This window comes from Hypanus sabinus, chromosome 31, assembly GCF_030144855.1.
Source record: "Hypanus sabinus isolate sHypSab1 chromosome 31, sHypSab1.hap1, whole genome shotgun sequence".
Taxonomy (NCBI): domain Eukaryota; kingdom Metazoa; phylum Chordata; class Chondrichthyes; order Myliobatiformes; family Dasyatidae; genus Hypanus; species Hypanus sabinus.
The window spans coordinates 16,958,166-16,985,089 of NC_082736.1; the positions used below are offsets into that span (position 1 = coordinate 16,958,166).

General features: G+C 44.4%; 2 protein-coding genes and 1 long non-coding RNA gene across 4 annotated transcripts; all 3 read right to left on the minus strand.

Moving 5' to 3' along the window:
* Window positions 1–6,237: 6,237 nt before the first annotated feature.
* Window positions 6,238–11,297, minus strand: LOC132383917 (histone H2B-like). 2 transcript variants are annotated; one of them, XM_059955109.1, is made up of 2 exons: window positions 10,998–11,297; window positions 6,238–7,157 (listed from the first exon to the last, which is right to left on the minus strand). In XM_059955109.1, the coding sequence occupies exon 2, from the start codon at window positions 6,914–6,916 to the stop codon at window positions 6,542–6,544; it is 375 nt and encodes a 124-aa protein (XP_059811092.1). In that variant the 5' UTR covers window positions 6,917–7,157; window positions 10,998–11,297; the 3' UTR covers window positions 6,238–6,541. The 2 variants fall into 2 exon arrangements, with proteins under 2 accessions (XP_059811092.1, XP_059811090.1); XM_059955107.1 differs by having other exon boundaries at window positions 6,912–7,157.
* A 1,228-nt stretch (window positions 11,298–12,525) lies between these two features.
* LOC132383690 (histone H4-like) lies at window positions 12,526–12,825 on the minus strand. Its single transcript, XM_059954882.1, has one exon. The coding sequence runs from the start codon at window positions 12,823–12,825 to the stop codon at window positions 12,526–12,528; it is 300 nt and encodes a 99-aa protein (XP_059810865.1).
* Window positions 12,826–12,828: 3 nt separating this feature from the next.
* Window positions 12,829–26,816, minus strand: LOC132383925 (uncharacterized). The gene is made up of 3 exons (XR_009508798.1): window positions 26,648–26,816; window positions 18,675–18,779; window positions 12,829–16,984 (listed from the first exon to the last, which is right to left on the minus strand). It is a non-coding gene; the product is annotated as an uncharacterized LOC132383925 (long non-coding RNA).
* Window positions 26,817–26,924: the final 108 nt, after the last annotated feature.

Consider the following 26,924-nt stretch of genomic DNA (forward strand, 5'->3'; position numbering starts at 1 on the left):
TGTAACTTTCCTCGAGTCTCTGTGTGGGGGGGTTTGAATGGTGTGTGTTGTAGCAACATTCGGGCTGATGGAATTGAGAATGATTTTGACTGTGGATGTGTAACCAGTGTGTCCACAGTGATCAGTGATGGGGCCTCTGTCTGATCAGATTAAAACACATACAAGCTGATCAGATTACTGATGACATGAATGTTGGTGCAGTTGTGGATGGTGAGGAAGGTTGTCAAACGGACAGAACTGGATGCAGACCAGTTGGAAACCTCGATGGTGAAATGGGGACAGAGTTTAATCTGGACAAGTGTGAGGAGGTTTATTGGTCCAATATTGGAGGAAACTCCACAGTAAATGGCAGCACCCTTAGAGGCACTGATATACATATAGAACATAGAATATAGAATAGCACAGCACATTACAGGCCCTTCGGCCCACAATGTTGTTCCGACCTTCAAACCCTGCCTCTCATATAACCCCCCCCCCCACATTAAATCCCTCCATATACCTGTCTAGTAGTCTCTTAAACTTCACTGGTGTATCTGCTTCCACCACTGACTCAGGCAGTGTATTCCATGCACCAACTACTCTCTGAGTTAAGAACCTTCTTCTAATATCCCCCTTGAACTTCCCTCTCCTCACCTTAAACCCATGGCCTCTTGTACCGAGCAGTTGTACCCTGGGGAAGAGGCGCTGGGTGTCCACTCTGTCTATTCCTCTTAATATCTTGTACACCCCTATCATGTCTCCTCTCATCCTCCGTCTCTCCAAAGAGTAAAGCCCTAGCTCCCTTAATCTCTGATCATAATCCATACTCTATAAACTAGGCAGCATCCTGGTAAATCTCCTCTGTACCCTTTCCAATGCTTCCACACACTGAGGTATCTTGATGTGTTTGTCCCTATCATCCTGCAAGTGACATTGAAAGGAAATAAACTGCTATAAGGATCACAGAGGACTGGGGGCGGGGAGGGGTGTCTGTGTAGATTAATGTAATTGGTGGAAACATGCCAAATTAACAACCACCAACATTGAGTTGCGTTTCTCTTTAAAAGGCTGGACAGATGTTATGATGTAATTACGTGATTTTTTTAAAAACCGTGCTTTGTTTCTGTGTTTGGAGGGCAATACACGAGTTGTTATAGTTGTCAAACATAAAACGCCTCATGCCATTTTATTTGTAAAAACCCACAATAACATACTGGGCACCAGTAGCATTCACACCACAAGAATACCGCAGTGTCAGTCTGCAACGAGGAAGCCCAATCACATTCTCTTCAGATTCAATGGCATTGCTGACTCCGAGTTTACCACCGTCAAATGCCAACAAATGTGTGTTCTTAGTAGGTCTGTGGGAGATACACTGGATGTGAAGCTGTACTAATGGGGAGAGGCAAACTGAGCCAAGTCACAGCTTGATGAAGGGCAGAGAGGAAAACAGAGAATCTGATGTTGTGTCCTTATGCCTGAACTATTCCCAGTTAGAAGTGTTGATCCACCAAACTGTGTTCAGCCTCACTGTAACAGTGTGACATCAGACATCAATGAAAAAACTAAATAATCTCAGCTGAAATGTTGTCTTTCACCTGTTGGTCTTCTTTGCAAACATTTTACAGGGTAGAAAAGGCAAAGAATTTATGTCTGAGAATCTCAAACACAACAGTGAGTCTGTACTCTTGTGTTTGTCAGTTCCCCAACATTCGAATGCTACTAATCATTGAATGTGAAGGAGGAGATGGTTGAGAAGACAGCACACCAGTCTGAGTAAGGAGAACCCCAATACGTGGACATGTCCTTGATCTGGCCTGATAAATGGCCTGAGAGTTGATACCACTGAGCTGACATTCACTGCCTCTCATTTTGCAAGGGATTCACCAGGCCACTGAACCTGCAGATACACCAGCCAGTTCACACGGGGAGAGGGCATTTACCTGCTCCATGTGTGGGATGGGATTCATTCAGTCACATGAGCTCTTACACCATCAGCCGGGTCACACCGGTGAGCAGCTAGACTTGGTATTGTCTCTCAGTATCGCTTCACACCTGTTCCAAGTGTGGGAGGAGATTCAATCAGTTCACCCATTTTGTGAGGCTCCAGCGAGTTTATAATACATAGAGGACACACTTCAGTCTTGTGACAGCAAAGAAATTTACTCAGTCATCTCACCTGCTGAAACACTGGCAAGAGGGCATTTACCTGCTCCATGTGTGGGATGGGATTCATTCAGTCACATGAGCTCTTACACTGGCAACTTCACATCAGGGAGGAAGTTGAAATAAGCTCTAGGTGAACATTTTAACCATCATGGTGACTGAATCTAGTTGGAAGTTCATGGGAGGCTGTTAATGTCAGATTCTGCAGATATTGTGACTGATCACTGGTCACTGAACATTGGAGGGTTTGTTCTGCTAATGTTAGTCTTAAAATACACTGGTGTTAATATTGTGGATCTCTGATAAATTAATCAGATCTATTTCAATTCCTGTGTCCCAGGTGCTGCCTGCCTATCACACAGCTAATGTACAGCAGAGAGGCCACTCAGTCTATCTGGTACCTGCTCATGTTCCTATTCCACACCAGAGATTTTAACTCCATCCCTGCATTTCACCTCTTACTCACCCTATAATATTCAGGTTGCAACTGCTCAGTCTGTGACTGAAGAGGTTTACTTTGAGTTAAATCCGTAACTGTTTGGAAACTGCAGAAGATGAATTCACTCGGGTTTTGTCCCAAATAGTCTTCATTCCTCAGAGCTCTGGACCAAGGATGAAGCCGTGTGTGATTAAAATCTTTCTAGAACATAGAAAACCTACAGCACAATACAGGCACTTCGGCCAATAAAGTTGTGCTGAACATGTCCCTACCCCAGAAATTACTAGGCTTACCCATGTCCCTTTATTTTCCTAAGTTCCTTGTACCTATCCAAAAGTCTCTTAAAAGACCCTATCATATCTTCCTTCACCACCGTTGCCGGCAGCACATTCCACACACTCACCACTCTCTGAGTAAAAAACGTAACCTTGACATCTCCTCTGTACCTACTCCCCTGCACCTTAAACCTGTGTCCTCTTGTGGCAACCATTTCAGCCCTGGGAAAAAGACTCTGACTATCCACATGATCAATGACTCTCAACATCTTATACACCTCTGTCATGTCACCTCTCATCCTCCGTCGCTCCAAGGAGAAAAGGCTGAGTTCACTCAACCTGTCCTCATAAGACATGCTCCCCAATCCAGGCAACATCCTCAATCTCCTTTGCACCCTTTCTATGGGTTCCACATCCTTCCTGTCGTGAGGAAAGCTCAGCACTGCACTCCAAGAGGGGTCTGACCAGGGTCCTCTCTATCTGCAATATTAGCTCTCGGTTTCTAAATTCAATTCCACTTTTGATGAAGGCCAATACACCTTATTAACCTTTTAGCCTTATTAACCACTGAGTCAACCTGCACAACTGCTTTCAGCATCCTATGGACTTGGACCTCAAGATCCCTCTAATCCTCCACACTGCCAAGAGCCATACTATTAATACTATATTCTGCCATTATATTTGAGCAAGCAAAATGAACCACTTCACACTTATTTGGGTTGAGTTCCATCTGCCACTTCTCAGCCTCGTCGTGCATCCTATCAAAGTCCCGCTGTAACCTCAGATAGCCTTCCATACTATCCACAACACCTCCAACCTTAGAGTCATTAGCAAACTTACTAACCCATCCCTCCACTTCCCCATCCATATCATTTATAAAAATCTCAAAAAGTAAGGGTCACAGAACAGATCCCTGAGGCAATGCACTGGTGACCAACTTCCATGCAGAATACAACCGGTATACAACCACACTTTGCCTTCTGTGGGCAAGCCAGTTCTCAATCTACAAAGCAATTTCCCCTTGGATCCCATGCCTCCTTACTTTCTCAATAAGCCTTGCATGGGATACCTTAGCAAATGTCTTGCTGAAATCCATTTACACTATATCTACTGTTCTTCTTTCAGCGATATGTTTAGTCACATTCTCTAAAAATTCAATCAGGCTCGTAAGGCACATCCTGCCCTTGACAAAGCCATGCTGACAACTCCTCATCATATTATACCTCTCCAAATGTTCATAAATCCTGCCTCTTATTATCTTCTCCATCAACTTAACAAACACTGAGTTAAGACTCACTGGTGTATAATTTTCTGGTCTACCTCTACTCCCTTTCTTGAATAAGGAAACAACATTCGCAACCCTCCAGTCGTCTGGACCCTCTCCCATCCCTACCGATAATGCAAAGATCATCGCCAGAGGCTGAACAATCTCCTCCCTCGCAGGAGTGTGTTACTTTTCAGTTTATTCTGAGCAGCAGCTGAACCTCGAGTTTCATATCTGCATTTCTAAGTGAGTGGGACTTTGACAATTGTCATACAAAATCCCTGTTGACATTGAGTAATAAATAGGAGAAAATCTGCAGATGTTGAAATCCAAGGAACACACACAAAATGCTGGAGAAACTCTGCAGGCCAGGCAGCATCTGTGGATAAAAGTACAGTTGGCATTTTGGGCCAAAATTCTTCTGCAGGACTGGAGAAAAAAAAAATGAGGAGTAAATTTTAAAGGTGGGGGAGGGGAGAGAGAAACACAAAGTGATAGATGGAGCTGGGAGGGGGAGAGATGAAGTAAAGAGCTGGGAAGTTGATTGGTGAAAGAGATACAGGGCTGGAGTAGGGGGAGTCTGATAGGAGAGAACAGAAGGCCATGGAAGAAAGAAAAGTGGGGAGGAACACCCTGGGGAGGTGACGGGCAGGTAACGAGAGGGAAAGGGGGATGGTCAATGATGAGAGAGGGAAGGCATGACCAGAAGATCAAGAAATCAATGTTCATGCCATCAGATTGGAGGATGCCCAGACAGAATACAAGGTGTTGTTCCTCTTACCTGAGTAGGAGGCCATGGATTGACATTTCCATTGAGAAAATTTGTTTGTGGAAGCTTGCTGTGTTGAAGTAGATGCTGAGTTTTCTGCATAAAAACATTGACTGCTTTTGGGACATGTGGCATTGAACCAGCACTTGCCCCCTCAAATTAATCCAGTATATTAACAACAGCACGTCACCTCCCTTTTCCAAAATATAATTCAACCACTGTTACCATACATTTTCATCTCCCATGACATCCCACTCACTCACTGCAGCCTGAAGGTTTGAAACTGAAGTTAAATTTACAGCAATTTCAGAACTATTATGAATATTAAATCTCATAACTCTCCCACCAGTAAGACACACATGATGTGAAATATCTCATACTCTTCTACAATCAAACCAGGACCATCATTCTGAGAACAACCCCACAGTGAACTCTATGCATTAAAATCCCCACAGCATACAACCCTTAGTGAGCCAGAGCAACGTAAACTCTCCAACAAATCAGTCGAAAGCTTTCCACAATGGTTATAATACACCTCTTTAATGACGCTACCTGTTGAATCAAATACTTCTCCAAGTGTCTCATGCATTTCATTTACATCCACAACTGTATGCCTTCTCCCTTTCTGTATAAAATTTACAACAGCACCTCCTCTATCAACTAATCTATCACGCCTAATTACAATATAATCCTGGAAGGAAGAACTTAAATGTGGTAACAAGCAGGTTTCATGAATACATACAACGTCAGATAGATTTGATAAATCAGAAATAAACTTGAAGTCTTGACCAGTAAAAATTTTGGCTTCTGGAAATACGCGCAATCACCCCTCTTATGGAGGAATATAGCAGGGCGTTTATGATTGGTGAAACAAAATACTCCAATCAGAGAGCTGTTTTATTCACCAATCAAGACACAGCAACGGTATAAGCGCGGAAAATATCCTCACCGCCGAAATAAACTGAAATTTGCAAAAGACCGCCAAAAAAGCCTTTGTTGCTGAAATTAAACTATAAACAGGTTTGTTTCTCGACCCTTTACCCCCGTTACTGAAGAACGACACATTTGAACCAAGTGTAGTTAATATTGCGACGGTGTCTGCAGATTTAGTTTTCCGATTTCTTTCAATGGATAAATGATTGGAATAAAACAGATTTTCAGCTTCAGTTCGCGGATGGACATTGTGTAAACTCAAGTCGGTTTACCAACGCGTAGCTCTTCAGAAAGTGGAGCTTTAACAAATGCTCTGTACGAGCCGTGAGTGTTCAGCTCTCGCGTTGGAATGGGGTTAAGAGAGTAACCAAAATGGGACAAAACTTAATGAACTGCATTCTCCACGGTAATTAAAACTGAAACAACAATTAGTGCCTTCTTCAGAGAAACCTGATGACCGAGAGGAAATGACGGGGAAGGGGTACGTAACGATTCCGTACCTGTGCAGTACGCAGGAATGCAAAAGAAATCGGGATTCTGCTGAATAGTGGACAGCAAGTTCTGAGTAACGGAGATAAGATTCTGAATGAGCGCATCAAAAAATTTTAAAATCCTCAAATCCTTGTCTCAATAGTCTGTAACTCTTTTAATGAAACCGTGAGTGGCTCTTAAAAGAGCCTTTGATTTTCCCGTTTGTTTTGTCAGTAAACTTCTCTTCACTTGGAGCTGGTGTACTTGGTCACCGCCTTTGTTCCTTCGGACACGGCGTGCTTGGCCAGCTCCCCGGGCAGCAGCAGGCGAACGGCGGTCTGGATCTCCCGGGAGCTGATGGTGGACCGCTTGTTGTAATGGGCCAGGCGGGAAGCCTCACCCGCGATGCGCTCGAAAATATCATTCACGAATGAATTCATGATGCTCATGGCCTTGGAGGAGATGCCGGTGTCGGGGTGAACCTGCTTCATCACTTTGTAGATGTAGATGGCGTAACTCTCCTTCCTCGACTTCTTGCGCCGCTTGCCAGACTTGCTCGCCGGTTTGGACAGAGCTTTCTTGGAGCCCTTCTTGGGAGCGGGTTTCGGTGGATCAGGCATTTCCTCGTCGGTTTCAAACACAATAATAAGAAAAACTGTCCGGAGCGCGGATTAAATAGGCAGCGCCCGAAGTGGTATGTTAATGAGGATGGGAATGCTGAGCATTTCCATTGGCTGTCTGGAGAAACGAATCGCCAATCGGAACACTGGGGGATGGGAATCGGCGCCAATGTGTGGCGGTTGCCGCTGTCGTTTAATGCGGGAGGAAGTACAGAAGGGCAGAGACAGGCGGGGGTGCGGGCTGACATTGAAAAGAGAAACGCTAATTTCAAAAGCAGAATGAAAATAAAATAAGATGAAATATTGTAAAATTAACCAAGACGTTTAATTCATGACACAGGACAGCAGGAGAACGAAGGAGAGATTTGGACACAAATCGAGTTTATTTGTGCACAGGTGAAAGGAACAACGTATTTGTAGCAGCATCACAGACACAATGCATCAGAAACAACATTGACAAGAAACACGAGGAAATCTGCAGATGCTGGATCTATTTGAATATTTTGATATAATTCATATTTAATTCCAGTGTTTCTTGTCAATCACCACACACAAAATGCTGGTGGAACAGTAATAAGCAGAAGCTGTCCAGAGCACGGACAGATGCCTGGCGCAGCCTCTGTAAGGAGAAGCACTGTCGACGTTTCGGGCCGAGACCCTTCATCAGGACCCCAGTCCGAAACATCGACAGTGCTTCCCCTTATAGATGCTGCCTGGCCTGCTGTGTTCCACCAGCATTTTGTGTGTGTTGATGACAAGAAACACTGGAATTAAATATGAATTATATCAATATATTCAAATAGACAGAGGACTATCAGAACAAAATCAAAATAACAAAGAGATTATGCGAGCAGTGGGAGAATAATCCCTCGTGCTTCTTCAGCTGGTCACTCTCGATTCAGAGTCACGCAACGCTGCCACTTTGATCTGGCCCATGCCTTCATTCACCAGGCCCAATCCTTGTCTTTATTGGATCTTCCTCCTCCTTACACTAGTCATTGTGTTTATGGCTGTGTGGCCAGGGTTAGAAGGGGTGGGTGCCCCTTCTTAGGATTTGGTTTGAGGGTAGGGCTGGTGGATGTATATGTGGGACTGGGAGAGATAAGGCTGTGGAGTTTAGTATGGTGAGATATGTTGGGCTATGGTGGATAGGGTAGTGTAGTGGAGCCACTTTAATCTGGCTGATTCCTTTTATTAACGTGGTCTGACCCCACTTGGCTTAAAGAACCGGGTGTGCAAAGAGACACATCTTCAGTACTGCAACTTTGGGAGATTTGGGTCTTTAATCATGAGAATCCCGCGCCCAGGTGACCGAGCCATGGTTGATCAGGCCCGTCTTGCGTTTATCCCATGGGCCAAGATAATGAGAGGCATGTAATTCTGCAAGTTGTGGGTATTTTAGACCTTGTTACTTGGTTGTATTTTGACCATTTGGAGAGTAGAATGTTCTGAGGCCTTGTAATCGGGCTTTACCTCCAAGTAAGGTTCATCTTCCCTACTTTAAATTTACATCTGTCTTTATTTTTCATCTGTGTGCCTGGGATTGCATGGGTTAAATTAACAGTGTTTACTGCAGTACAAACTAGTGATTAAGGTTGTGCAGATTTGTCCATAATTCCAAAATACAAAAATCTCTGAAATCCAGAACTTTTTCTGCTGACATGATGTCACAAATGGAGAATTTTACCAGGGTTAAATGGCTTGTCATATGAAGTGCGTTTCATGGCTCTGGGCCTCTCTTCACTGGAACTTCGAAGAAAGAAGGGTTACTGAATTGAAACCTATCAGATAGTGAAAGGGCTTGATTGAGTGGATGTGGAGAGGATTTTTCCTGTGGTGGGAGTGTGTAAAACCAAACCACACAGCTTCAAAATAGAGGGGCATCCTTTTAGAATGGAATTGAGGAGGAATTTCTTCAGCCAGAGAGTGGTGAATGGGTGGAATTTTTTTGCCACAGGCAGGTTCACTGGGTATACACTGAGGATACCCAATTCACTGGGTATAGGCAGATATTCATAGATTCTTTATTGATAAGGGCATGAAGGGATACAAGGGAAGATAAGAGGTAAGAGGAAAAATTGATCAGTGATGATGAAATGGCAGAGCAAGCTCGATGGGCCAAATGGCTGAATTCTGCCCCTATATCTTATGGTCTTATGAACTTAGTGACGAAAACTCTCCCAGAGTCTGGTGATCTCAGCTTAGACACAACCCAACACCTGAGGCTCCAGATTACTTATACAGGGAATACAGAAGTTCTTGGTTCTCTAATTAAAGAGATATCATCTCATTTCCTGAATGCATGTCACCTCATTCTGAAGTAAAAGAGTAATGAGTCGATGCTTCAGGCTGAGAACATTCACCCTGAGATCTGATGGAAGGGTCTCAGCCCGAAGTGTTAACTGTTTACTCTTTTTCATACAGGCTGCCTCTACTGACGAGTTCCTCCAGCATTTTGTGTTCCTTTGGATTTCCAGCATCAACAGATTATCTCGTGTTTTTTACACCTCATTCTGAGGGTATTTTCCTCAGTTGTGCAGCTCTCATTCAGGGGAAAGATCCTCCTTGCCTACTGTCTGTCACATCCTGAAAGCATCTAACAGATTTCCTCGTTTTCTCATTAACTGCAGGAATACAGACCCAGCCCACTCACTCTCCTCTCACTCTCACTCACTCTCCTCTCACGTAACCATCCCTGGAACCAGCCCAGTCAGTGTGGGGAACAGTCACTGAACTCCTTCTATTGCAGGGATATCCTTCCTGAGGAAGTGTGACCAAACCCGGACACTACATTCAAGGTGTGCTCTCATCAGGGCCCTATAGAATCTCAGTGAGACATCTGTACCCCTCTTCTCCACTCCTTCTGGATCACAGGACAAAATACTGTTTGCCTCTCTCATCAATTGTTGTATCTGCATGTTAACTCAAGTGATTTGTTTACAACGACGCCCAGGTCCCTCTGCACATCCCTGTGTGGAAATGACTCTTAGTTTGTTCCTGGGAATGGGTGATCTCACATTTCCCCACTTTCTGTTCCATCCGCCCCATCCTCAACCATTCACTCTCCTGGCTATCCTCCAAACTATTGACACTGTCCCTCCCGCTCTGCCACAGTAGCAGACATAGTCACTCAGTTATGCAGCACAGAATCAGGCCATTCAGCCCAATACATCCATGCTAACCAAGTGACCAAACAAAATCACTGTCAGTTACCTGCATTTTCCCATGACCCTGTGAAACTTCCCTCTCCACAGTGCAACAGATATTGCAGTGGTGCCCATCTATACCATCACAGGTAGTTTGTTCCATGTAAACAGCGCATTCTGTGTACAAATCCTGCTCCTCATAGTCACATTTAAATCTTCCCTCTCTCACTTTATACCTGTAATCTCTAACTTCCAACGCCATGACCCTGGAGATATCAGATTCACTACTGACCATATCAATGTCTGCCATTATTTTATCAGCCTCTCTAATGTCACATACACTCTGGTGAGGAAGTTCCAGCCTCCTGTAAAATCCCTTTTGCACCCTCTCCAGTTTAATATCACCCTCTGATCACAGGGCAACTATAACTGTACGCCATGCTCCAAGAGTAGTTGCCCCAAGGCTGGTAGAGATGTAATGTGACATCACAGTCCAGTGCCCAATACTCTAACCGACGAATGTATGTGTGGCAAACATCTTCTTCACCGTCCTGCCTACCTGTGTTTACACTTTGAAGGAATTTGATATCTACACCCCAATATCTCTGTTTTACAGCACTCCTAGGGACAGACCATTCCCCACGGCAGTTCTGCCCTGGTTCGTCAATGACAATGGAACATCTCACATTTATCTGTCATTCCTCAAATCACTGACTTCATTGATCACCGTCGTGTTGTATCGCTAGTTACATTTTATTTCACCTTCCACAATATCACCAACTTTTGAGACATCGGTAAATTTGCTGAGCCGGGCATTGATATTGTCAGCCGAATCTTCAATAAATGAACTGCAGCAGCAGACTTGACTCGTATCCCCGTGCCACCCTATTGATCACAGATCTCTGTCTAAACAATGATTTAAAACACAAAAATACCTGCGAGTCTGCTGGAGTCGTCTATTGCATCCGATGCTCCCGGTGCGGCCTCCTCTACATCGGCGTGACCTTCGTCGAGCACCTACACTGTATGTCACAATAGACAGGGCCTCCCGGTAGCCACCCACTCTGTCTCTAATTCCCATCGAGATATGTCCACACATGGCCTCCTCTACTGCCATGATGAGGCCAAACTGAGATTGGAGAAGCAACATCTCATCTACCGTCTGGGTAGCCTCCAGCCTGGTGGTATGAACATTAAATTCTCCAATTTCTGGTAATTCCCTCCCCCTCCCCCTATCCCAGGACCTTCTCTGCTTCTCTCCCCTTCCAACTTTCTGCTTCTTTATCTCTATAGTTCTTTCATGCTTATCCCCTCCCCTCCCCCCTTTTATCTTTCCTCTGACTGGTTCTACACCTGGTGCCTATAGGCCCTACCCCCTCCCCTATCTCTATTACTGGGCTTCGGCCCCCTATTCCCCCCCATTCCTTATGAAGGTTCTCGGCCCGAAACGTTGTCTACTCTCTTCTCACGGATGCTGCCTGACCTGCTGAATTCTTCCAGCGTTGTGTAAGAAAACAATGACCTTGTCTCCTACCACCAGGCCAATATTGTAGCCAGTGCCCTGGTTCTCGTGATCTCTCCTTCCAGACGCGAGCATCACCAGCCTGAAGCTCACAGGCTTTTCCTTGCAGCAATACACACAATGGTGGAACTCAGCAGGCCAGGTAGCGAGGAAACAGCCGACGTTTCAGGCCTGGACCCTTCACCAGCATCTGCAGTTTCCTCTGTTCGGTTTTCCGTCGATCCTAAGTTACTGTATAACATAACCCATCCTCCAATCCTCTGCCACTACTCCTGCCCGAGAAACGCGCAGAGAGACAAGAGAGGAGGAGACAGAGTCAGAGTGACGGACAGAGCCAAGACTAGCCTCTCACCTTCCACACCCGCCAATTTCCAACTGTTTATCCGAAACACAGAGCACCAGAGAGAGGAAAAACTCACTCACGCACCACGTACATACTGAAGGAATTCTAGGAATTTACTGGCGGTGGGACTTCATCCAATCGGAATACAGTGATATTGGCACAGAATTGATTTCAAATTGCCCGCCAATTTCACCCAGCAACGGTGCTTGATAACTTTTTAAAAAATTATTTACCATTAATTATATCACAAATTATACAATGTCATTTTCATTTAATATTTTTAATGTCTAATTCCCTCAGTTAAGATTTAAATGCGTAATTACGGAATCCTTTCTCTAAACGAGTGAACTGATTTCTGTCCAAGACTGATAAAAGGATTAAGATCGATCTTAATACATTCAGGATTTACGGTAATCACCGATTAGAAAGGCGGAATCGCAGGAATATTTCAAGCGGAAACGATTAATCTGTTTCAAATGTAACTCAGCTGTCTGTATCGATAAAAATAATTATAAGGTTGTGGACACGGCTCCGTCTGAGGCGGTGGGTGGCTCTTAGAAGAGCCTTTGTGTTGTTCTCGGAAGGAAGTGGGAGTTTTTCAGCCGCCGAAGCCATAGAGAGTGTGGCCCTGGCGTTTCAGAGCGTACACCACATCCATGGCAGTGACCATCTTGCGCTTGGCGTGTTCAGTGTAGGTGACCGCGTCCCGGATCACATGCTCCAGGAAAACCTTCAACACCCCGCGGGTCTCCTCGTAGATCAGACCCGAGATCTGCTTGACGCCGCCAAGGCGAGCCAGACGGCGGATGCCCGGTTTGGTGATGCCCTGGATGTCATCACGGAGCACTTTACGGTGCCGCTTGGCTCCGCCTTTGCCTCCTTTCCCTTTGCCAGACATGATGCTGCTTCATTCAGATCGCTGCTCAGTGACAAAGCGACTGCTGCTGTCTCCTTTTATACACAGCGCCCCGACCTGCCCGAGAAACGCGCAGAGAGACGGAGGCGGGGAGGGGAGATATATATAATCTCTTACTATCTTTCCCTTCAGTCAGTCCTGACGAAGAGTCTCGGCCCGAAACGTCGACAGTGCTTCTCCTTAGAGATGCTGCCTGGCCTGCTGCGTTCCACCAGCATTTTGTGTGTGGTTTGAATTTCCAGCATCTGCAGATTTCCTCCTGTTTGCTCATCGTCCAGCTCCGCCTTCACTTTACAACACCCGCCAATTTCCAACGGTTTATCTGCAACACAGCGCTCAAGCCGAAAATAAACTCCCTCACACACACGTACAGTCTGGAGGATTTCTGGGAATTTGCTGATTCTCCTGCTTTAAATTATAGGAAGTGATTTTCCATTTCGCAAATACTCGAGAACCTCGGTCTGTCCCTCCCAGACCCTATGACCAGTGCGAGCGCCCTCACACACAGCAGTTGGTGGGCAGTCACTTCCAGTGATGAGAGGGTTAATTCATTTGAACAATTGTTCCTCTGGGTCGCCAGGGAAATGAAAGTCCGGTCACATAAAGGAACAGGATAAGGCAGATATAAGGACATATAGACCGCACCTCTGGCGCCTTCTTAACCCCAGGTAAAGCGGTGGCTGAGGAGCTGGTGCGAGGTGGGTGGGGCTTCAGCTGCAAGGCCTTTCGAAGGAAAGGTGGAACGGGTACTTTGAGGAGGGGAGCTTTCTTCCTGCTACACGGAAGGGGTTAAACAAGCAGGGATGAGGTCCTACAAAGTGATTTTCGCGAACTCGAGAAAAAAAGTGGGACTTCCAGGATTGCAATCTCGGAATTATGCCCCAAACCATGTGCTGGTGTGGTGAGAATTCGATAATGCCTGCACTTTAATATGTTGATGATGATCTGATGCAGGAGTGAGGGCTTCAGATTCATGAATCAATGGGCTCTCTTCCAGGCAGGTGGGAGAGCGGGACAAACAAGACTATTTGCATCTGAACAGGAGGGGAACCAATATCCTCACCAGGAGGTTTGATGGTGTCACTTGGCAAAGTTTGCACTGGAGTAGCAAGTGGGAGAAAGTATGTATGACAAGACAGTCTGAAAAGAACGAGAGCCAATGTCAAGCTAATAAACATGCTGGGACTGATGGGCTGAAATGAGTTTATTTCAACATTAGAAGTATTCTGTTGTTGGAGGGACAGGGCTGGCAGCTCAACATTCCTGGGTTTCATTGCTTTACACTTGAGTTCTGGTCAGGTGGGTTTAACAGGAGCAGAGGTTACCCCACTGGGAATGTCACAACAAACTGGAAGGCTCACTTACAGATGCAAAATGCAGTTAGACTGAAAGGATTATCATACTGGACCCCAATAACCAGAGGGGGGACTTTAGCTTCCCTAGAATTGATTGAAACTTGCTTAATACTAAGATGCACAATATTTCTTCATTGAATCTGAAGAGTGTTTGAAACATTATGTATAGAGCCCAACAAGAGGAGAGAACAGACAGGAGGAATTAGTTTTGGAAAATGAGCCAGGAAAGCTGACAGTGAAGAGTCAGTGAATATTCTGGGATCTTATTTTTTTTCTTAGTTATGAGGAAGAATAAAAGCAGATCTTGTATGAAGGTACTGAATTGCAAGAGGGCAAGTTAGGACGGAGTAAGACAGAAGTCAAGGGGCATTGATTGGGAGCAGCCACTGTCAGACAAGTCCACATCTGACATGCGGGAGTTGTTTAAAGACTAGCAGATCCGAGTTTGAAATTGAGGTACAGGATTTATCGACATTTGAAAAGGCATGGCTTGCTTAGGGACAATCAGCATGGTTTTGTTTGGGCAGATCACACTTGACAAAATTGATCGAGGTTTTGGTGGTGGTGATACAGGTTATAAGATACAGGAGTAGAATTAAGCCATTTGGCGTATTTTTTTGTATCTACCCTCCATTTTGAAAATAGTCAACTTTTAATATTTCTTCAACCGAAATGCATGGCCATACACTTCCCAGTTCTGTATTCCATCTGCCACTTCTTTGCCCATTCTCTTCATCCGTCTGTCCCTCCCTATTTCCTCAAAAATATCTGCAGCTCCACCTCTCTCTTCATATCATCTGCAAATTTTGCAACAAATCCATTAATTCCATCATCAATTTGGATAGGTATTTGGTCAGGAAAGGGATGGAGGATTATGGGCTGAGTGTAGGTTGGTGACACTAAGTGAGAGTAAGCATTCAGCACGGACTAGAAGGGCCCAGATGGCCTGTTTCCGTGCTGTGATTGTAATATAGTTATAAGAGACAGGTGGAGGCGCAGGTATTTTTGAGGAAATAAGGAAGGACAGATGAAGAGAATGGGCAAAGAAATCACTGACATACAATGTAAAAATAATCAGTCCCAACATCCTGGTGCTTGATGAGGGCAAGACAGTGGACATGATCTCTACTGACCTTAGTGGGATTCAATATAAATTGCAATTTCAATTCAGAAATGGATTCCTCATAGAAGGCTATATAGGGCTGTAAGTCAATGTGCAGTGGTGATCCACTAGGATTGGTGTTGGGAATTATGTTGTTTGTGATATATATCGATGTTTGGAGGAAAATGTTGATGGGTGGTTTACAAGTTTACATGTGACAGCAAGGTTGGTGGAATTGTGGACAGTATAAATATTGATCAATGCATACAGTGGGATATAGATCACAAACATATGCAGAGAAGTTGCAGAAGGAACTTAATCTGGGAGGGAATATGGTATTGTACTTTGGGAGGTCAAATGAAAGAAGAAAGGTTAATGTTAATGATTGACCCCTTCACAGCATTGGTGAAAAGAGTGATCTTGGGGATCTTGGGATCCAGGCACATAGCTCACTGAACATGGCTACACAACGGGATAAGTTGTACAGAATGCTGGTCCCCACCGGTCAGGGTGTTGAGTATAAGAGTAAGGGAGTCCTGTATTAAGACAGGCATACAAACATACAGGGAATGGACCATGTCGGGGTAGGTCAACTTTTGGCAGTGTGAAGGATAAGAGGGATCTTGGGGTGCGAGTCCATAGGATACTCAAAGCAGCTGCGCAGGTTGGCTCCGCGGTTAAGAAAGCATATGATGTATTGGCCTTCATCAATCATGGGAATGAATTTAGGAGCCAAGAGGTAATGTTGCAGCTATACCCGACCATGGTCAGACCCCACTTGGAGTACTGTGCTCAGTTCTGGTTGCCTCACTACAGGAAGTATATGCAAGACATAGAAAGGTTGCAGAGGAGATTTACAAGGATGTTGCCTGGAATGGGGAGCATGCCTTATGAGAATAGGTAGAGTGAACTTGGCCTTTTCTCCTCGGAATGAAGGAGTATGAGAGGTGACCTGATAGAGGTGTACAAGATGATGAGAGGCATTGATCGTGTGGATTGTCAGAGACTTTTACAAGGGCTGAAATGGTTGCCACAAGAGGACACAGGTTTAAGGTGCTGGGGAGTAGGTACAGAAGAAATGTCAGGGGTAAGTTTTTTTAATCAGAGAGTGGTGAGTGCGTGGAATTGGCTTCCAGCAATGGTGGTGGAGGCAGATACGATAGGGTCTTTTAAGATGCTTTTAGATAGGTACATGGAGCTTAGTAAAATAGAGGGCTCTAGGTAAGCCTGGTAATTTCTGAGGTAGGGACATGTTCGGCACAACATTGTGGACTGATGGGCTTGTATTGTGCTGTAGGTTTTTTTGTTTCTATGACTGAACTTGACTCCAAGGGTATTCAGTGACTTGGAAATATTCTTGTATCAATCTCCTGACTTGTACTTTTCAATAAGCTTTTTGCAGAGCTGCTTGGAGTGTTCTTTTGTCTTCATGGTGTAGTTTTTGCCAGGGTACTGACTAGTGTAATTTTATTACAATCAATTGAAATACCTTGACTGCACATGGTGATCTCCATTTAACTGATAATGTAAGTCCTAAAACCAATTGGCTGCACCAGTGATGATTTGGTGTGTTATATTAAAGGGGGTGAATACATATACAGATAATTATATTGTGTTTTATATCTGTAATTAATTTAGAGCACTTTGTAGAGATCTGTTTTCACTTTGACACGAGAGACTTCTTCTGTTGATCAGTAAAAAAAAAAGCCAAATTTAATCCACTGTGATTCCATATTGTAAAACAATAAAATGTGAAAACTTCCAAGGGGCATGAATACTTTTCATAGGCACTTTACATGTAGGGACAATGATGGTGAAAGGGGGAGGGAAAGAAGACACGGGGAGGAGTGGTCTCAAGATCCTCAGGTGTTCTCCCGATGGGATAAAGCACAAAAGGGGAAATATCAAAGAGAGATGAGAATGGAGCTGTGATTGTCATGAGAGATTTAATCAGAAGCAGATTGGGGTACTGCTGCATAGATACCTTTGAGAGCTGCAACAACCACGATCTGCTGGTGGCAACCCATTCCAACTGAGTTTCCCATTCACATAACAACATATTGGTGCCTGACAGCTGTCTTAACTGGTGATGGGGAGTAATGGGACAAGCTCCCACTTCCCATTAAATGCTGCCGATGGTGTGCGCCACAAATTGCCTCTGTCAGCCAAATCCAGCTCCTGACATTTACAGACGGTTTAGCTACTAAGCCCGACGGAACTGTTTCTCGTGACGGGAAGGTGCAAATTGGTTTACGAGCATCATATAACCAACTGCTATGGGCAGATGGGCTCGTCAGCCATGCTTGGCAGCTCATCTAGTGGAAGGAAAACCCTAACCTCAAACCTGGACCCTGGTGTTCACCCTCAATTTGTGGTCTGAAGTTCTCCCTCATTGTGGTCACTTCTTCAGGGATCCTTCACCACAAGATCTCTCTGTAATCCCACCTCATTACACAGATTACAACTGAAATGTCCTGTTCCTGGGTAAGGTCCTGGTGTAAGAAACTGTTTCTGACCACTCCACAAATTCCTCTTCCACTGTACCAGTTTGATTAGTTTAATCAATACACAGAACTCTGAAAACAGTCGATATTTTGGGCGGAGGACCTTCATCAGGATGAGAAAGAAAGGGACAAAAGCCAGAATGAGATGGTAGGGGAGAATCCAATAGGAGAGAACATTGGACCATGGGATAACACGAAGGAGGTGGAGAACCAGAGAGAATTGATGGGCAGGTCATGAGGGTGGGTGAGGAGAAGTGAAGGGGTTAAATGGCATCAGAATGGGGGGGAAAGAAGTGGGGGTGAGGGAAACAGAGTGTAGTGATATCCAGAATTTTGAGAAATCAATGTTCATGCCTTTAAGATTAGAGGCTACACAGTCAGAATATGAGGTGTTGTTCGGCTAACCTGTATTTGGCCTCATTGTAGCAGGAGAGGAGGCTACAGACAGAGATGTTGGTGATGGCCCTCCGCTGGTCAGGGTCGACCAAGGATATTGTATCCTCACTGTGAAAGTCAATATGTAAACCAGGGTAGTAAGATACGTAAAGCCCCAGCAGGGGCTCCTGCTCTCCACGCAGCTGATGAATCCAGAGCAACAGCAGAGACCGATGGAGTCAGGCACCAGCAGTGTCACAGGATTACCAGTCTGCACTGAACATCAGGCCGACAGGGAATTAGTGTTCACAGTGGGGACACAGCAAACATCCCACAGATATCTGATGGTAACATTTCAACATTGTGCAATAATGTGTAATAACCGCCATCACTAGGGAGAAACTAATGGGACTACAAGCAAACATTACCAGTTCCCAACGACAGACACTGAAGTCTGGAGAGAAAGTAGAGACATTGAAGTCTGTCAAAACTCACTGTTACAGAAAGGTCCCAGTGGAGTTGAAAACCATTGTTGAAGAAGGGTGGAAGATCAAAAGCAGGTGACTGTAGTCCAGTTAACTTCACTTCAGCTACTGGAGTCTATAATCAATGAAGAAATAACATCATTTAGAAAAGTTTAATATCATTCAACTAAGTCAACGGGGTTAACTGTCAGATTCACACAGCACAGAAACAAACCCTTCAGCTAAAAGTTCCCATCTGAGCTTGTGGTCTGCAACCCCCTCACCACCACATTATGAACAAGGCTATCATCCTCATTGTCCCATTTCCTTGAATTTGGCCCATATCCTTCAAAACCTTTCCTTCCCATCTACCTGTCCAAGTACCATTTTCAATGTACCTGTCTCAACCACTCCCCCTGGCAGCTCATTCCATACACTGACCAACCTGTGTGTGGAAAAGTTGCCCTTCAGACTGGGATGACATAACTTGTGAGCAACCAGTTCTGGATCATCAATGATTTATTACTGATATTAATGACCCAGAGGAGGGAGGAGTCCATGGTTGTCAATGACAGGGAGTGTGCTGGGGAGGCATGTTGTGATTAGACATTTGGTCTCCAACAGGATAAGGCAGGTAAGATTTCTGTTTCCATATTCACACAGCAATGAGCCCTTCAGCTCAAAGTTCCCATCTGAGCTTGTGGTCTGCAATCCCCTCACCACATTATGAACAAGACTATCATCTATCATCTATCAAGACTATCAAGACTGTGGCGAGGGCCAGGTTTCGGCTGCCATGGGGAGAGGCAGAAGCAGATATGATAATGACATTGAACAGGGCTTCAGATAAGCTCATTAATATTCAGAGAATTGAAGCATATGAATTATACGCAGTCAGAAAAGATTTAGTTTCATTTGGCATCGCGTTCAGCAGAGACATCATGGGAAGTAGGGCCTGTTCCTGTGCTGTACTGTTCTGTGTTCTCGGTGAGCCTCAGTGACGGGGGAGTCTTTAGCCGGGGTCACAGACAGGTGTATCTGTGGCAAGGAGCGAGACTGCAGGATGGCGCATTACCTCCCTGGTACCAGGGCCAAGGATGTAACTGAACAAGTACAGGCCATTCTGAAAGGGCAGGGTGAGCAGCCAGAGGTCGTGTCCATATTGGTTCTAACAAAAGAGACAGAGTTCTCTTCGCAGTTGGGGAAAAAGTTGGGAGAAAAAGTTAAGTAGAAACTCAGTGGTGGAGGTAATCCCAGTGTCACCTGCTAGCGAAATAAATAGGGAAAAAGTAAAAAGATGGTACAGTTATATGTGTGGTTCACAAGCTCGTGCAGGACGGAGGGTTTTAGTTACATGGATCATTGAGTTTTTTTCAGGAGAGGAAATGGGAAGAGTGAAAGTGAGAGATGGGTCGTGGCATTGACGGATATGGATTAACACAGAAAGTAAGTCCAAATAGATAAATTACAGTGTGTCAGTAGCACTACAAGTGCACAGATAAACAAATATTAGAAGTAAGAGTAAGAATAAAAAGTTACCATAAACAGTCTAACATCACTTCCCCGGCTATAGGTTGACTCATTACAGAGCCTAATGGCCCAGTGTAAGAATGACTTCATACACGCTCCTCGGAGCAGCACAGTTGTCTTAGTCAGTTACTGAAGGTGCTCCTCTGTTCAGCCAAGGAGGCATGCAGAGGGTGATAAACGCTGTCCAGAACTGCCAGGATTTTCAGTCGGGTCCTTTGTTCTACCACCGCCTCCAGTGTGTCCAGTTTTACTCCTATAACAGAGCCAGCCTTTCTAATCAGTTTATTCTCAGATGGCAGCATCCGTGTTGATGCCACTGGCCCAGTACACCACTGCATAGTTAGGCCAAGTTAATGAGCACAGTGGCACCGAGGGGCTGAAGGGTGTTTGTATCAGTGCCGGGTGTGGAACAGTTAATGCAGACGTACTTAGAGCCTGAATTAGTACATGGCACAGTGATTCATCCATTACAGAGAAGGGCAGGAGTGGCAGCGAAACATTCCAGGATTCAGATTCAGACAGTCCAGAGGGAGGTGAATGAGGATTGGGGAGCTGTACTGCTGATCAGGCAGAATGTCACAAATTCAAGGTCATCCCAAAGGCTCATCCAGTGAGACAATGTGGGTGGAACTAAGGAATGAGAAAGGTGCAATCATTGTATTATACTGTAGGGCTTCCCCCAGCCAGTAAGAGAGAGAAACAGATGTGTCGGCAGGTTATGGGCTGATGTAAAAACAACAGAGTATCGATAGTGAAAAATCTCCCCAGCGTGACTGGGACTCTCATACCACCTGTAACTTGGATGTGATTAAGTGTGCTCAGGAAGGTTTCCTGAAACAGTGTGTGGCCCACCAGCGAGATGGACATTCTTGACTTCACCTTGGAAAATACGGGACTCACCAGATTGTGGCAGGAACAACCAGTGTTCAAAGAGGAATTAGACAAGTCCTTCAGGGGAAATAACCTGCAGAGCTGTGGGGACAGAGTGGGGAATGGGACTGCGGAAATGTAGCAGGAGCTGGTATAAACTTGATGGGTCAAATAGTCTAGATCATCCCAGAATTATCCTGTGACCAGTAATAGTCTGAAAAAATATTCTAGTCTCCAGTGAATCTTCTAAGCTCCTGGTTGGACAAGATCAATTGTGTAATAAGGACACACTTCTGTAAAAACACTAACACCATATTCCAAGCACACAGCTGCCAGAGCACAGCACCAGCCAGTGAGGACACAGACCAGTACAACACCTGGCTCTCTACTACAAAGTTCAAAGCTGAAAGTAAATGTATTATCAAAATACATTTCTGTCATCATCTCAACCCTGGGATTTATCTTCCTGTGGGCATACTGCTGGTTTGTTAGAGCTGTTGGGGAGGGTATAAACTAATTTGGCAGGGGTATGAGAACTGGCATGAAAGGACTCAGGATAGTACAGATGGTAAGGAAAGAAAAGACAGCATGCAGTCACGCTGTCAGGAAGAGCACAGGGATGCAGAATCAATAAGGATAGCAAATTCAATACTTAAAGTGTTATATCTCAATGCACAGAGTATAAAAAATAAGCTGGATAATCTTATTGCCCTATCATGGATTGTCATGTATAATGTGATCATCACTGAATCATGGCAGAAAACTATTTAGAGTTGGGAGCTAAAAGCCCAAGTTAGACAAATCAGAAGGACAGGAAGGTAGGCATAGGGGATGGCACAGCTCTGCTGGTAAAGAATGGTATCAAATCAGTAGAAAGATGTGCCATAGCATCGGAAGATGTTGAATCATTTTGCATAGAGTTAAAAAAAACTGCAAATGTAAAAGGACATTGATGCAGTTGAAAACAGGCCATCAACAGTTGTTTGGATGTGGACCACAGATTACAACAGGAAATAGAAAAGGCATGTCAAATGGGCAATGGTATTGGAGATATCATGGGAGATTTCAACATGCAGGTCGTTTGGGAAAATCAGGTTGGAAACAGATCTCAAGAAACTGAATTTGTTGAATGCCTAGGAGATGTCTTTTTAGAGCAGTTTGTTGTTGAACCTACTGGAGAATCAGCTATACTGGATTGTGTTATTTAATGAACAGGAGGCAATTAGGAAACATAAGGTAAAAGAACCCTTAGGAGGCAGTGATCACAGTATCACTGAGTTCAACTTGAAATTGGATAGGGAGAGAGTACAGTCTGACATAGCAGTGTTTCAGTGGAGTAAAGGTAGTAACAGTGGTATGAGAGAGGAGTTGGCTAAAGTAAATTGGAAGGGGATGCTGGCAAGAGATGGCAGCAGAGCAAAAAAGGTAGAGTTTCTGAGTAAAATGAGGGAGGTACAGGATAAATGTATTCCCGAAACAAGGAATTCAAGGAATTCCTTTGGCTGACAAGGAAGTCAAAGCAAATGTAAAACCAAAAGGGAGGGCATAAAACAAAGAAAAAAAATAGGCAGAATACAGAGGATTGGGAAGCTTCTAACACCTTACAGAGAGCAAACTAAAGAGGATAAAGAATAAATATCCTAGCAAATATTATTAAAGTGGATAGTTTAAGCTTTTTCAAGTATGTAAATCATAAAGGAGAGATGAGACTGGATTTTGGACTGCTAGAAAATCAGGCCAGAGAAATAACAACAGGGTGGTGGGGAAGGAGACGGCAGATGAACTACATGAGTGCTTTGCATCACTGGAAGTTACTAGCCGTGTGCCAGATGTTGAAGGGTGTGAGTGGAGAGAAGGGAGTGCAGTTATTATTATTATTACTATTATTATAAGGGAAAGGTGCTCAAAAAGCTGAAAGACCTGACGGTATCTAAGTCACCCAGACCAGATGAATTGCACTCTAGGGCTGTTTGCTACAGACTGTGATGCCATTAGTAATGATCATTCAAGAATAATTGGACTCCAGCATCCTGCACAGGGACTGGAAAATTGCATATGTCACTCCACTCTTTAAGAAAGGAGGAAGGTGGCAGAAAGGAAATTATAGACCAGTCAGCCTGATCTCAGTGGTTGGGAAGATGTTGTAGTTAATTGTTAAGGATGAGGTTATGGAGTATTGGAAACACAGGACAAGAAAGGACAAAGTCAGCATGGTTCCCTTAAGGGAAAATCTTGCCTGATGAACCTGTTGGAATTCCTTGAAGAGATTACCCGCAGGATAGATAAAGGAGATGTAGCGGATGTTGTATATTTTGACTTCCAGAAGGCCACTAACAAGGTGCCACACATAAGGCTGCTTAACAAGTTAATAGCCCATGGTATGACAGAAACGTTACTGGCGTGGTTAGAGCATTGGCTGATTGTTACAAGGCAGCAAGTGGGAATAAAAGGATCCTCTCTGGCTGGCTACCAGTGAGTAGTGGTGTTCCGCAGGGGTCGGTGTTGGGACCATTTCTTTTTATGCTGTATATCAATAAATTATATGATAGAATAGATGGCTTTTTTGCAAGTTTGTAGATGACGAGAAGGGCAGGTACTGTACAGGAAACAGGTAAGCTGCAGAAGTACTTAGACTAAGAGAATGGTGACAGATTGGGAGAATGGTCAAGACAATGGCAAATGAAATACATTGTTGGAAAATGCATGGTTGTGCACTTTAGTAGTAGAAATAAATGCACAGATATTTTCCAAATAGGGAGAAAATCCAAAAATCTGAGATGCAAAGGGACTTGGGAGTCTTTGTGCAGATGAACCTAAAGATAACTTGAAGGCAGAGTCAGGGGTGAGGAAGGCAAAAGCAATGTTAGCATTCACATCAAGCGGTTAGAATACAAGAGCAGGGATGTGATGCTGAGACTTTATAGGGCATTGGTGAGGCCTCACCTTGAATATTGTGAAGAGTTTTGGGCTCCTCATCTAAGAAAAGATGTGCTGGCATTGGAAAGGGTTCAGAAGAGGTTCACAAGGGTGATTCTGGGAATGAATCGGTCATCATACAAGGAAATTTTGATAGCTCTGGGTCTGTACTCACTGGAATTTTGAAGGATGGGGGGGGGGGGGTTGAAATCTCATTTTGAATGTTGAAAGGCCTGGACTGAGTACATGTGGAAAGGTTGTTTCCTGTAGTGGGGAAGACTAGGAATAGAAGGCACACCCTCAGGATAGAGGGGTGTCCATTTAAAACAGAAATGCAGGGAAATTCTTTAGCCAGAGGGTGATGAATTAGGTCAATTTATACCCAAAGGCAACTGTGGAGGCCAAATCCTTGGGTGTATTTAAGGCAGAACTTGATAGGCTCATGATTGGACATGTCATCATAGGTTATGAGGAGAAGGCCAGGGAGTGGGGCTGCATAGGGTAAAAAGGGTCAGCCAAGATTGAATGGCAGAGCGGACTTGACAGGCCAAATAGCCTAATTCTGCTGCTATGTTGTACGGTCTTACTCAGTAAATCCAAGAACCACAACAGAAAGACCGCAACAACAGGGTGACCAAATAACCAATGTGCAAATGACAATAATGTGTAAATACAAGAGAGAAAATAATAATAGGTCATAATTAAATAAATAGAGAACATGAGATGCAGAATCATTGAAATTGAAGTGATAGATTGAGGGGAACAGTTTAGTGGTGAGTTAAGTGAAGTTAAATGGAGTTATCTCCACTGTTTCTGGTTTAAGGTGACACCAGTGAATCTCTTTTTCTGGCAAACAGATAGCCTGTAACTTCCCTTTCAAACTGGAGGCAATTTGATGTGGCAGAATTTGCTTGTGTTGATTGTTTGCAGGATTTGTCTTTCTTTCTGCACATTGGGTGTTCGATGGTCTTATTTTATTAGTGGGTTCTTCTGGCTTTGTTTTGTGGCAACCTGTTTGAAACAAACCTCAAAGTTGTGGAGTTGATAATAAATTTACTTTGAACTTTGATTAAAAAACCTGATGCTTGAGGGATAAAATAAGGACAAAAATTTAACAAAACTTAAAACTGATGCTCTTTTAATTACAGGCCAGGATGCAGAAGAGTGGAAAATGACAAATATTCTTCCTCTTTTTAAGAACTGCAATAGGGACAAAAAGGAAACTATACCCTGCTGACTCTTACATTAGTGGTAGTGATATTACTGGGAAAGATATTCAACGATAGGATCATCTCAGACTTTATAAGGCATTGGTCCGATCACACTTGGAGTATTGTGAACTGTTTTGGGCCCCTTATCTAAAAGGCGAGCATCGCATAGGAGAGGGTCTACAGTAGGTTCACAAAAATTATCCTGGCATTGATGTTTTCCATTTGTATAAACGAGCTGGATGAGAATGTGGTAAACTGGATCAGCAAGTTTGCAGATGACACCAAGATCTGGGGTATGATGGACAGCAAAGGAGGCCAGCAAATCTTGATGTGGGATATGGACCAGCTGGCAAAATGAAGGAGGTTCCAATCTGGAACACACTGCCTGAGGGGTGGTGCAGGCTGGTATTTAAGGACCGTCTTGATGATCATTTGAATCACCAGGGCAGGGTAGGAGAGAGACCAAGTGCTGAGTTAGTGGAGACAGATTCTCGATGGTCAGTATAAACATGCAGAAACCACTGACTGTGAAAGTTCAGTGGGAACCTGGAACACGGAACTTCAGGATGGACTTACCTGAAACACTCAGAACCCAGGACAATTGATTTTTGTTGGACAAAGGTATTAATGCATTAGGGTGAGTAGAGAATCAACCCCCTCAAAAGGCTACCAAAATGCACCCATTCCCCATGCACCAGTAACAGGACTTTTAAATGGGAATTTGGTAAAGAACACTGGTTAATATTAGGAGACAGCAGACCGCTTGGTCACAATGGAAGGATACAAATATCTTCTCAGAGGATAAGGGGTTCAGTGGAACAAGCTCACAGCTGAGAATGAAGGTAACAAACCCCACTGCAGTGGAGGACTGCTGTGCCAGGGTTGTACAGGACAGAAACAGAACCTCTGGCTCATCACATTTATGCTCCACCATCACAAACAGTTATACTAATCCCACTTTCCTGCATTAGTTTCATATCCCTCCAAGCCTTGCTCACCAAAGTACCTGTGCATGTGTCTCTAATATTGTTACACAGTTCCCTGTATGTGGCATCACAGGTAGACAGGGTTGTGTGTTCTACTTACCTTATCAGCCAAAGAACTGCCTCTCATTAGAATTGTACACAACTGTTTAAAGACAGATTTAAAGGGGATCTGAAATGTACATACTTCACACAGAGAATAGGTGCTATCCTAAATCATCTGCCAGAGAAGGTGTGGGGGCAGAAACCCACAAAGTCTCTGTTCATTAAAACTTCTTATGAACCTGTCATTCACAGTGTACATCCTGCCCTGGTTGACCCGCCCAGAATAGAGTCAGTGATTTATACAGAACTGAAACCGTCCCTTCGGTAAAACTCATCCACGCCGACCATGTTGTCGACCTGAACTCGTCCCATCCGCCTGCATTAAGGCCCGTGTCCCTCTCAACCTTTCCTATCCACGTAACTGTGCAAATATGGTTTAAATATTGTACCTGAGGCAGAGAGCCGGTGCGGTGAGGCGCTGACAGATTCTCACTGTTCCGTGGGCAGGAAGAGGAGAGGCCGATTCCCACAGTGGAGCCGAAACCCAAAGTAGAGACCAACTCCACTTTACTACAACCCCGTGCCCACCATCCCGGACCCACAGCTCGCTCCGGACCGTTCCCCAGGAAACGACATCGGTAACTATGAGTTATCTGTGACGTCCGCCCGTGTTGCAATCGTGTTGCGACATGATATCACGTGACACTGATTCGGCAGCACGGGAGG

Excerpts from the sequence above, each read along its gene's own strand:
- LOC132383690 (XM_059954882.1), bottom strand. The coding sequence starts at position 12,825 with ATGTCTGGCAAAGGGAAAGGAGGCAAAGGCGGAGCCAAGCGGCACCGT.
- LOC132383917 (XM_059955107.1), bottom strand. The coding sequence starts at position 11,212 with ATGTTGCTTCTCCAATCTCAGTTTGGCCTCATCATGGCAGTAGAGGAG. Across the intron at positions 7,158-10,997 it reads CGACTCCAGCAGACTCGCAG|CCCGCACCCCCGCCTGTCTC; the intron begins GTATTTTTGTGT and ends TTTCAATGTCAG.